Source organism: Marmota flaviventris, chromosome 2, assembly GCF_047511675.1.
Source record: "Marmota flaviventris isolate mMarFla1 chromosome 2, mMarFla1.hap1, whole genome shotgun sequence".
NCBI classification, from domain to species: domain Eukaryota; kingdom Metazoa; phylum Chordata; class Mammalia; order Rodentia; family Sciuridae; genus Marmota; species Marmota flaviventris.
This window is the reverse complement of record NC_092499.1, coordinates 181530756-181543225: the sequence shown is the minus strand read 5'-3', so window position 1 is coordinate 181543225 and position 12470 is coordinate 181530756. Positions and strand designations below refer to the sequence as shown.

Below are 12470 nucleotides of genomic sequence, written 5' to 3'. Positions count from 1 at the left end.
AGTGGTTAACCAATTTGATGGATTAATAATATGAAGGTACTACTATACAAGGTGGTAACTATAAGCAGGTAGGGTAAAGCTGGAGGAAGGAGGTCACTGGGGGCTCGTCTTTGGAGTTTTATTTTGTCCCTGGCACCTCTCTTTCTGTTTCCTGGCTGCCATAAGCTGAGCGGTTTTCCTCTGCCATGCCCTTCTGCCATGGTGTTCTGCCTCACCTCAGACTCAGAGCAATGGAGTCTTCTGATAATGGTCTGAATCTCTGAAATGGTGAGCCCAAAATAAAATTTGCCTCTTCTAACTTTTTTTTTTTAGGTCTTTAAAAAATTCTTTTTAGATATACATGGCAGTAGAGTGTATTTAGACTTATTATACATATATGGAGTATGATTTCCCATTCTTGTGGTTGTACATGATGCAGAACTATGCTGGTCACGTATTTGTATATGAACATAGGAAAGTTACGTCCGATTCATTCTACTGTCTTTCCTATTTCCATCACCCCTTCCCTTCCCTCATTCTTCTTTGCCTAACCCAATGACCTTCTATATTCTTTCCCCCACATCCCCCAACTTGTTTTTGTCAGGTATTTTGGTCACAGCAATGAAAAGCTGACTAACACAAAGCCTAGGAGCTGAAACTGGAAGTCAGACATATTTTTCCAGTTTCAGAAGATGAACTGCATCTCCTTTCAGAACTAATTCCCCATTTTTCCAGGCTCCATACCCTTCATGACACTACCTCTTTCAGAGAAGACCAGACCCCTTTGCCCAGAATACTTCCATATAGCTGTGCAACCCTGCAATCTGTATTTTCACAGCCAGTGCAGATAATGTCATTTGGGTTTCCTCTCTTCCACATAAAAGCAAATAACCAGAGAACAAATAAGTTTAGTTTATACATCTTTATGTGGTCTTTCAGAAAGTACTCAAAACAAAAATCTTGTGCTATATATGAGTTCTGCTTTTAGGTTGTTATATAGAGTACCTAGAGTACTTTACATCCTATTATTCATTTTATTCAATATTTATTTGTTAATGTGTCTGGCACCATGACAACATGAGGATACAACAGTGAAAAAGACAAATCTTGTCCTGGCTACCACATTGCTTATAGTCTGATGGGGCATATAAGCTATAAAGAAACTATCATGCAACAAAGAATTACAGTATAGACAGGGATTTTAAAGAAACAGGAAGCAAGAAAAGCACAGATGGAGCATCCTTTCTATTCTGGGTCAAGGAAAGGTGACGTGAATTAGTGAAGCTCAGGGACTTCTGAATCAGACACGCCAGGCATATCATCAAATTGAGCCTTGGTTTTCTCATAAAACTGAGAAACTTGGTTCTATAAACTGAGGAAAGTAAGAGAAACAATCTCATGGGTTTAAATGTAAGATTAGATGCAACAAGTGGTACAAAGTTCTTGGCACCCTGCCTGACCCAACAAGAACTCAATCTTCATTATGATTCTTGTATGTTTCCCATCATGCCTAGGACAAAGGCAAGCACTAATAAACAAAGAAGGGTAAAAAGATGTTGAATGGAGTTACCTAAAAAATTCAAACCGACTCTCAGCATCCTTTTGAACTTCTTCATCCAGCTTATTAGCCAGGAAATCCTCCCTGTCAACAACCAGGAACTCTGTGTCCTCAAAGCAGACCACAGTGGCCCTCCTTGTTCCTGTATTCAGAAGGCTCATTTCCTGTTGGGTGGTTAGAGACAAGGGCACACATGAGCACCTCCAGTGTCCTGCTCATACCCCTGTACACATTTTCCATTTCCCCCTGAACTCTTTCCTCCCCAGAATGCAGGCTCATTGGCCTCCTCCATACTCCTGCTTGTTCCCTCACTGTGCCCCACTCTTCATTGCTGCTTGTAGAAAATGAGGCAACAGGTCTGAATAGGCCAGCGAGGAAACTGGAGAGGCCTCATGGAGGCCATCCAGTCACTGAATTTCTGAGAGGTTATATGGGGAACATGCTCCTTTATCATGAGACAAAAAGGTTAACTTTGGACATTACCTGGTCCAACTCACTCATAATATATATGACATGTAAGGACACTGAGACCCACGTGGATCAGTGACTTGCACAGAGTGTAAGGCAGGACAGGGCCTGGTCAAGAATTTTGAGCAAGACTCTTGCCACACTCCTAACCCCAGGTCAGGAAGCCATACCCTTCCCCTGGACTTACCCCAAAACAGCTGCCCCTGTGCAGCAATGTTGGATGGGGGTCTAGGAAGGCACTGCTGCCATCTTCATCCTCAGTCACTGCAACTGTACCCACATAGATGAAATAAAAGCTGCTACCCCTCTGTCCCTTCTTGAGAATCACACGCCTACGGCCAAACCTGGGAAAAAAACATGGCCAGTTGACCCGGTAACAAGAGGGAAAAGCTCTGAACTGGTTGTGCTCTTTGCTCTGGGGTATGAAAGCACAGACCTGGACTAGAAGAAACTTCAGAACAGTCCAGTTCCTGTCCTTCAAGTTAGACCCTCTTCACTAATACCTAACCAGCTGCCTACCTTAGTTAGACTGAAGTCTTCTTACAGCAGAGCCTTGGCCAGACTTGTTCATGCTGTATGTGCTTAGACACATGGTAAATGCTAAGTGAACAGCAGTTGAGTAATAAAGAAACGTGAAAGCAATGGATGGGTCAACAGAGAAGCTAAATGATTATGAGCCCTTTAGAGTCAGATTAGCATCCAAATCCTATGTATGATCTTGGCTGTGTGACACTGGGAAGCTCAGGGTCCCTCTCTGACCTTCAGTTTCTCTTATCTATAAGATACAAATGAGCATGCCTGGAAAGAGAGAGGTCAATAGTCTTATTATGATCCCCAGTAGCTTACTACCCAACTGCACACCCTTAGGATAGAAGTACCCTGGCCTAGAGCAAACTAGGATTTAGTTCTTAAACTCAGACCCCACAGATGTTTCAGGAAAAGCCAATCTGGTTCAGGAAGAACTAATGCCAAGGCTACGACTTTGAGTGATTGGGAAGAGGTATTCTTTTTTTCCCACTGGAGTAAGACTGGATAGAAGTTAGAAGCTAGGACTGTGGCAGCCAACTTGCTTGGATGAGGGGAGAGGGTGACTGACAGGGAGTTTTTTTGTTTTTGTTTTTTTTTAAGATAATGATGAACCTTTATTTTATTCATTTATTTATATGTGGTACTGAAAATCGAACCCAGTGCTTTACACATGCTAGGCAAGTGCTCCACCACTGAGCCACAACTATAGCCCCTGACAGGGAGATTTATATGAATGAAGAATCAAGAGATAGGGAGAGAGACAGAAAAACATTGGATCCTGATAACACTGAGTCCCTAAATCCAGCTGAGCCTGAAGCTGAAGAAACATCCTAGGACTTTTTATAGCCACCAATGCATTCCCTTGGGCTGTTTTCTCAGATTTGCAAATGGGAGAGAATCCTGTCTAAGCTGCTAATTCCAGTTCCAGAAATAATAAACAACCATCAGAGGGCTTTAATGATCACCACTTGCTTGATTTTCCCCCAGATCTTATTACCATCCTCAATCAAATCCATATTATCATCCTTATTTCTCTGATGAAGATACTGAGGCTCAGAAAAGTTAAGTGGCTTAGCTGAGATCACACTGGGGCAGATGGGGCATCAAATTCCTGAGCTTCAAGCAAAGTACCTTTGGCACCACTCTGCTGTGGAGTCTTTACAGACAGTGGTAACCTTCTTTTCTTCCTTGGACTAGAACAAAGCAAATGGTCCTCTCTGCATGGAATGTTCTGGTCCATACCTCCATCTACAAGTCAAACTATTCAATTATCTCCTCTTGAAACTTGTGACCAAGCCAGCTTTGCCCTGAACATCACTGGGCATAAAGTATCCTGCACCAGTGATAAAAAAAAGCTGACTTGTTGTGTTTATGTCATAGACTGACCAGCATGAAGGAGGATGTCTATGAACTATAATAATCTTATATCCTGGATTTTCAAAATAGGCCTAACCTCAAATATTCTGTTAGGTTGCCCCATGAAGCCATTGAGATGTCCTGGAAATGGCAATATTTCTACATGCCCACCTCTTAGACTTCTTTAGTACAAGTTATTTACATGGTAGTTTTTGTGTCACGGACCTTTGATAGTCTGGTGAAATCTTCATAGAATGAAGTTTTAAGTATATAAAATAAAATCCAGCAGAGTGACAGCTGACAAATATTCTTAAAAACCCAAATTTGGGGTATAACAATATATGTATCTTTGCTAAGGCAGTGAATAACAAGATCTAGCAGAAGATAAATGACTACCTTGATTTTAAAGATGTGAACATAAATTATTTTTCAAGAAATCTGCTATAGGGCTGGGGTTGTAACTCAGAGTGCTTGCCTAGCATGTGTGAAGCACTGGGTTCAATCCTGAGCACCACACAAAAATAAATAAAATATAAATAATAAAGGTATTATATCCATCTACAACTAAACATATATATGCATATATAAGTATACACACACACACACACACACACTTTTAAAAAAGAAATCTGCCATAACTGGAACATGATGTGAAAAATCAAATTTCTTTAATGAAAAAGTATGTTGTTGCTTACCTTTAAGAAGGAAGAAAATGGGGCTGAGGCTGTAGCTCAGTGGCAAAGTGCTTGCCTCGAATGTGTGAGGCAATGGGTTCAATCCAGCACCACATTAAAAATAAATAAATACTATGTGTTCATCTAAACTAAACAAGCATTTTTTTTAAAAAAAAGGAAGAAAATGATACACTGATAAATTTCATTTAGAGATTAATGAAAATAAAGATTTTTTTTGGTCATTAAAATTAAGATCCCATGGGCATGGTGGCCCATGCTTGTAATTCCAGCAGTTTGTGAGGTTGAGATAGGAGGATCACAAGTTCAAGGCCTTCCTTAGCAAGTTAGCTAGATGCTCAGCAACTTAGTGAGACACTGTTTCAAAATAAAAAATAAAAAGGACTAGGGATGTGGCTCAGTGGTAAAGCACGTCTCGGTTCAATTTCCAGTACCAAAAAAAAAAAAAGAAAAAGAAGGAAATTCACAGACCCTATTCTAAGACCTACCTGGATATACAGCATAATCATCTGTGTTCCATTCTGGCTTTCAAAGCCTGGATTTGAGTTTCAGCTCTGCTTCTTATTATCTAGTACAAATTCTGATTTAAATTTGCTTTTGTCCCCTCTGAAATTCATGTTGAAGCTTAATTCCAATGTGGAGTAATAAGAGGATAGAAACTTAATCCTACTATGATGGTTAGATGAAAGGCCTTTGGATGGTGATTAAGATTAGATAAGATTGGGATGGGGGTATAGCTCAGTGGTAGAGAATGCACTTAGTATGTGCAAGACTCAGATTTGATCTCCAGCACAGGGGGAAAAAGATTAGATAAAGTCATACAGATGGAGTCAACATGACAGAATATTGGTAGATTTATGAGAGAGCCCGGAAAATATGAATATGTTCTCCCAGTCTCTCACCATATGATTCCTTGGGAGTTTGCCAAAGAGAAGGTCATCATCACTAGATGTGGCCCTTTGAATTTAGATCAGACTACGACCCCTCCCTTTTTATATCACTTACCCAGTCTGTAGTATTTTTATTAGCAACATAAAATGGACTAAGACACTGGGTGTCTAGGATAAGTCTTTTCCCTCTCTAACCTCAGTTTCCTCATCTGACAAATGAAGGAAATGGACTTTCAGAGGTTCTTCCTAAAGCCTCTTCAGATTTAACAGCTCATTAAATCTAAGATTCAGTAAGTGAATAAAATAAGCTGTGCTGTCACCATAACAGTAAGCACCCAGGAAAACTGACAGACTTCATTGCTGATACTCTTCAGAGGGGTGGGTAGAACCTGCCACACCTTCTCAGTCAGGCTCTTCCTGCCCAGCCCAGTCCCACCCAAGCCCAGGGGCCAGAGGTATGCCCCTCTCTGACCTTTCAAAGCGCATGACCTTGGCCAAGAGCAGTTGTAGGGGCTCTGTGTAGTTCCGGTAGCTATCCACAACCTGTAGGACATTGCAGAGAGCCTGGATCTCCTGTTCTGTCCTCCAGGAAGGCTTCTTCTGCGTGATCTGAATGGCCCTTGGAGGGAAGTGACCCTAAGGAGAGAGGCCCAGAGTGACAGAGGACAAGCAGTTTCTCCCCACATTCCTGCTTGTATGCTTTCCTGTATCCACATACAATAATGGCTGACATATACTGAATGCTTAGGGTTTGCCAGACATTGGGATAAGCATCTTACACACTCATCTCACTGCATCCCCATTCAGTCCAAGAATCATTATGCCCATTTGAAAAATGAAAATACTCAGGCAGAATTATGAGCAGATCTGCCACATGCCAAAGTTCAAAACTCCCAGGCAATTTGGGCTCCTCAGACTCCAGGGACCCTGCAGCATCCTTTCAGCACAAGTACATTGGTAATCAGAGAACTTTGCTCACGTCTTAGTCAAGATGTTCTCAGTACTGGAACTAATCACACATGACTCACTAGATTGCCACCTATAAGCCTTGCCTATAACAATGGATTTTTCCCTGTGTGCCCTCTTCTATCCATCAACTGCTTTGCCCAGAATTGCCCTCAGCTCTAGAGTTCTGTGGCTCTCAGACAGGACCCCACATAAAACTTGGGTAATCTTCAATGCCCAATGTCAGACACTGGCTGGTCTTGAAATCTAAAGAAATACAGAATTTGGAAGACTTACTTGATTATGCTTCATTAATGAGAGGACATAAGAAATAAGATTATGTCCAGGAGAAGCAGGCAATAGAAACCATACTTTGGCTCCAAAAGGGTGAGGGGAAGAACAAGGATGGGCACAGGTGGTTCTAGTACCAATTTTAAGGTTCTGGTTTTTTCCTCTTTCCCTGAGAGAAAAATCAACATGGCTACTCTAAGACCAGGGTCAAATTAGGCTGCATTAATGCAAACTTCAAATCTTCCTATAACTAGGTAGTTTCCTTTAAATTTAAACTGGAATTTAAATTTTAATTTAACATCTAAGATTTGGTGGGTAGAAGTAAGGAAGATAATAATGATGCCTGAAATTTAGAGAATAAGTCACACAGTGTAAAGCCTCACACAGATATAAAGCCATTCCCTCATCAAATGAAAAAACTTAAAGGGCATCCAACACCCATATGGGGGAGGCAGGTGTGCCAGACATCTCTCAGAGTGCTCATCACAGAACCAGAATTCTCACTCAGGTCAAGAATTTTTCCACCACCTGGCTTCCTTCTCCTTTGTCTGGGTCTCTCACATCCTATTTTGCTTTCTTTTGTTTTCCCATGAGTCCAAACCCAGAAACTCTGCTATTCAGTGACAACTGGTTCCACTCAGTTATTCAGTGACAACAGGTTCAGAGGTGCTCACAGTCTTAGAATGCCAGGGCTGGACAAGGTCACTAAAATCATCTATAGATGAGGAAAGTAAGTGGCTCAGTGGTGACATAATGGATAAGTGGCAGAGTCTGGACCAAAACCAGCTCTCCTGATACCTAGTGCTTCTTTGGCTATAATACAAACAGAACATCCCCCCACTATATTACAGGTGTGCATACCTCCTCAGCAACAAAGTCCTCGGTATCAAATATAATTCGGCCTTGCTTCTTTTTCTGAAAGAAATGAGGCAGGGAGAGAAAGGAGAGTCAGTAAGATTACTCCCGGAATTCTGTATCTGAGATCCTTCTGTGTACCTGAACCACTACAGTGGGCAGGAAGCAATAAGAAATGCCCTACCAGCTGGCCCTTCTATGTAAAAAGCCTCAACACAGCATACACCCATAATCTCAACAACTCAGGAGGTTTAGGCAGAAAGACTGCAAGTTCGAGGCCAGCCTCAGCAATATAAAAAGACCCTGTCTGGGGATGTAGTTCAGTGGTTAAGAGTGCCCCTGGATTCAATCCCCAGCACTAAAAAAAAAAAAAAAAAAAACCCTAACTCAGCACTACACTGTTTTCCAGCCACAGCCATCAACATTATTGTGAAGGCAGAGAAAGGAAGAAAGGGTACAGAGAAAATAGATGATGAAGAGAGAAAAGGAAGAGGGAAAAGAAGAAAACAAACAAGAAAATATATATAGAAAAAGAGCAGGGATAAAAAGGAACAAATGAAGCAAGCTTTGTAAAATGTGTACAGTGAGCCAAGCATGACACACCTTTTTTACCTTACTCTGTTTAGTCATTAGAACAAAGCCCTATTTTGGGCTTGAGGTGAGTGAAAGAACTTTTTAAAGGACCTCACAGCAAATAAGTGGGCCAGGTGGATCTGAACCCAAGGCTTTTCCTGGAGCATGGCCAGGAGAAGGGGTAACAGATCTCAGGGATGAGCTAATCCAACCCTACCTTCTGACAGATGAATAGAGGATGTGGAGAGTAGAGAAAAATAGAAAGCGGGGAAGGAAAAAAAACAAGGCCCTGACCATCATTCTGGGTCAAACCAGGAAGCTCATTCTCTTAGGGGTATATCTCATACTATTCCCTACATCCCGCTGAGATCCCTGAATACCCCCCCACCCTACCACAATTTAGCATTTTTGTATCCATGCAATGCTTCTCAGGGAGGCCACTGAAAGAAGTGGTGATGCTCTAAAATATTGATTTACTTTTAACTGAAAACCAGCCTCTGGCTGTCTACCTTACTTTGTGCTCCAGTCCCTAGCTCTCCACCTGACCCCTGGTAGACTGCCCTTGCAAAGCTTCTGCTCAGCCCAAAGTCACTCCGCGTGGCAATGTAGTTAGGTTTAGCTTCATGCTAAGCCTAAATCTGGGTCTTTAGCTTCCAACTTAAGCATGCAGCAGCCTGCATCTCCTGGGGAGCCCCCTGATCTCCAGGGCTCATTGCTTCACCACAGCATGCCACCCTGAGAATCAGTTTGTCCTTCCTGGGAGCAAACGTGAGTCTCTCAGGTTATAATTCTATTCCATCTCTTCCCTGTCTAATGGCCCAAATCATGTGGCTATAGATTTCTTTGGCTTGCCAGCATATCTAAAAATAGATAAACCTGAATATATTTTGAAAGGGCATATCTTCCTTCTCCAACTGGCTCATAAGCTCTACACCCTACTATTTATCTATCCATTTCCTGCCCCCCCAACCCCAGTACTAGGGATTGAAGGCACTCTACCAGTAAGCTACATTCCCAGTCCTTTTTTATTTTGAAACAGGGTCTTGCTAAGCTGTTCAGGCTGGCCTCGAACATATAATCCTCCTGCCTCAGCCTCCCAAGCTGCTGGGATTACAGGCATATGCCACTGGGCTGGCTTTCCTGCTGTATCTTAACTTAACTACCACACACATCAGTTAGATCACCTGCTGATCCCTTAGAAACCAACGGAAGGCTACCTTCCTACACCCCATTACCATCCTCATTCTCCTCTTTAGCCACTATCTTTCAGAAATCACTGTGGGAAATTTCTTGGACAAGATGTGAGGGGTGGAGAGGAGTTCTGGGTCTAATCACTCTTGGCACAAGAAGAAAATGGGCAGGGCTTTTCCACGTATTAGCTGGGGAAATGCTAAAGCCTGGGAACACACCAATGGGAACACAGTAATGACATATCTTCAGGGAACCAGGTCAAGTTAACAGAATGGTGACCAAATTTTCACCATTTCTGAGCCAAAAAGACCCCTGATCTACTACTGGGATAAAATACTTTTAAGTGGGAACTTCTAGAAAGTCTAAAAGCAGGGTCACCACAATGAACATGGCCCTGAAAATGTTCCCTTTTGGGACGATAGGAAAGAAAGTAAAGATGGTATATAATCTATGGTATTCAGAAAACCCTGGCTCTGTTGTGGCTCCTAGATTCTTTTTGGCTCCTATGATCATGTTTGGAATCAGACCATGTCTTCCTCACTTCTATGTTTCTTTCTATATGCAAAGATGGGTATTAGTAGAACACTGTTAATATACCTATGGAAAAGGAAGGACGAATTCCTTGGTAAGTTTGGAAGGAGAATCTTGGTGTGATCATTTCCTTTTTCTTTCTTCTGAATTCACATTCTGCTAAACACATTGCACTGGAATCCTGCCTCATTCAGCATTGCCTGCCACAAGGCATGAAAGGCTAATTCTGAGGGTATTAGGTAACTCTCTTGCTTGATGATAGAAGTCCCACCTTCTCCAATATAAGTCTGTCATTAATAATAAAAACTGATTGCTGGATCTCATATCTGCTTTGTCCTTTGTCTTTTCTCTCAGCTGATTCTGAGCATGGGCTGGGAAATGGGGTGCTATATATATTATACCTCCTTAAATCCTAACAATCCTATTAAGCCAGATGCTTACATCCCAGAAGGAGAAGAGAGGATGCTTTCTGTGAGGGACCTCAATGACTTGATATTCTCGGAATCCCCTGAGTCCTTGGCGGAACATTTTACACACTCGGATCATCATTATGATATCCATGGTAAGTTGGTACAGCCCCTGTGGAAACAAAGCGAACAAGATCAATGGAGATCATCTGTTCTCAATAGTCAAAAGAAGTCTGGATGGCACTGAACAAGATGAAATTTAACAGGATTAAATGCTATGATGTGCTGAAGAAATGGTTGCCTGTTGAAATTATGTTGGTAGCTTGAAACTAGCCACAGAGAGAGTATTAATGCCACAGAAATTGGCAACTATTACAAATAAGGGCATTCCTCACTCTAGAAATCAGCATTATAAACACTCACTAACATACTAATACCTAAATGTGAAGTCTTTCACTTTTATCCAGAAAATAAAGGGCACAAGTAACTGCAGACAGCATGAGGTGGGGGGTGACACAAAAAGCCAACATGGCAAAATGTTGATTGAGAGTTCTAATAGATGATCATTACACATTTTTTTCAAGTTTTACATTTAAAAATTTTCATTTAAAAAATGCAAAAATTACATTAAAAACTTCTGTTTACTAACTTCTATTAATAAGCACATCATAAACAAAGTGAAAAGACAAACTGCAGATTGAAAGAATGTATTTGCCATACATATAACTGAAAGGATAACCACGTAGAATTTTTTTAAATACTACAATCATACAAAAAAAATAATAATCCAATAACAAATGAGCAAAAACTATGAATGAGCAATTCAAAGGAAAATTCTAATCAACTATAAATTATGAAAAGATTTTTAACATCACTAGAAATAAAGGAAATGTAAATTAAAATAATAAGATACTATTTTACACATGTTGCAAAAATGGGAAACATGGTATGACAATGTTGTAGAGCAATTTGGCAACATTTTATAAGGTTGAGGATATGTGTAATTCACCATCAAGAAATTATACGCGTTATATACATACTTAGAGAAACTCACATGCGCACAAGGAGAGAGCCAGGAGAATGCTCATGGCAGCACTGTTTGTTAAGTGAATGGCTGAAAATAAGTTAAATGTCCATTAGTAGGGGAAGGGACTGACACATTAAGGGGCAGTCACAAGATTGAACATAGCACTAGACTGTGTGTATCAATGTAAATAAAGCTGAAATCATTTTGAATGGGGGGGGAAGTGAACTATGATGTCATTTAAGGTGTCCTTTTAAAAAAAGTGTCCTATGTACACTATATGTTGTTTATGGATATATATATATATATATATATATATATATATATATATATACACACACACACACACACACACACAATAACAAAAATGTAAATAGGAATGATAACACCAAACTCAGGAAAGTGATTACCAGTGAAGAGAAATAGAAGGGCTTTACCTGCAACTGTAGTATTCTATCTCATTAAAAAACTAGATATCTAAAGGAAATATGGGGAAAGGTAATTTATTAATGAGATTAACATTTATTGAGTATAATTTAGTAATGTCAGGCATTATTCTAATATGTATTAACTCACTTAATCCTCAACAGTAAATTTATACAATAAGTTCTAAAAATTATCAGTGTCCTTTTATAGAGGAGAAAACAAAGGCACAGCAAACTGAGGAACTTGCCATGACTAATAGATAATGGAGTTCTAAACCCGAGTCCACAGCTTACTCTATTATTTTACCTTGCTACCCTGTCTTATTCTCTCTGCCTCTAAAGACTGGGTACAGAACAGGACTCTAAGACTCAAGAGTGTGGCCTGGTGCTTGCCCAGTGTCCAGAAGGTAGGAGGCTATAGGGCAGTGGTCAGAATTTAGTCCTTCTGAGCTCCTTCTGGAACACCTTCCTTTGTGCCACGCTGTGACTCCAAAAGGTACAGGGTGGCCACCACTCATCCAAGGTCCCTCCTACCTGCCTGTTCCCCAAAATGCCTGTTTGTTTAATCTCCTTCTCAGGAATTCCCTCAAGAACCCTTGATCCTCCTTACCAGTTCCTCCTTCAGGAGTTGCCAGTAATGAGACACCTTACGTCTCCTCATGGTTCTTGAGTTGGCAAATGATACAATGCATTCAAGGATAATATGACTAATCTTCTCCCAAGGATCCAATTACACTAGAAACAAACAACTTCACTC

General features: G+C 40.8%; 1 protein-coding gene across 2 annotated transcripts in view; it reads right to left on the bottom strand.

Annotated features, from left to right (window-relative positions):
- Cnbd2 (cyclic nucleotide binding domain containing 2) overlaps positions 1-12470 on the bottom strand; it is a 57363-nt gene that overhangs the window by 34539 nt on the left and 10354 nt on the right. The window contains exons 1-6 of one of the 2 annotated variants that reach the window (XM_027945358.3): positions 12324-12395; positions 10299-10436; positions 7569-7622; positions 5944-6107; positions 2193-2349; positions 1550-1701 (exon numbers count right to left, since the gene is read on the bottom strand). In XM_027945358.3, the coding sequence (XP_027801159.2) occupies positions 1550-1701; positions 2193-2349; positions 5944-6107; positions 7569-7622; positions 10299-10436; positions 12324-12374 (716 nt within the window). In that variant the 5' untranslated portion in view covers positions 12375-12395. Of the gene's footprint in view, positions 1-1549; positions 1702-2192; positions 2350-5943; positions 6108-7568; positions 7623-10298; positions 10437-12323; positions 12396-12470 lie in introns of those variants that run through there. The other variant, XM_027945359.2, reaches the window with a different exon arrangement.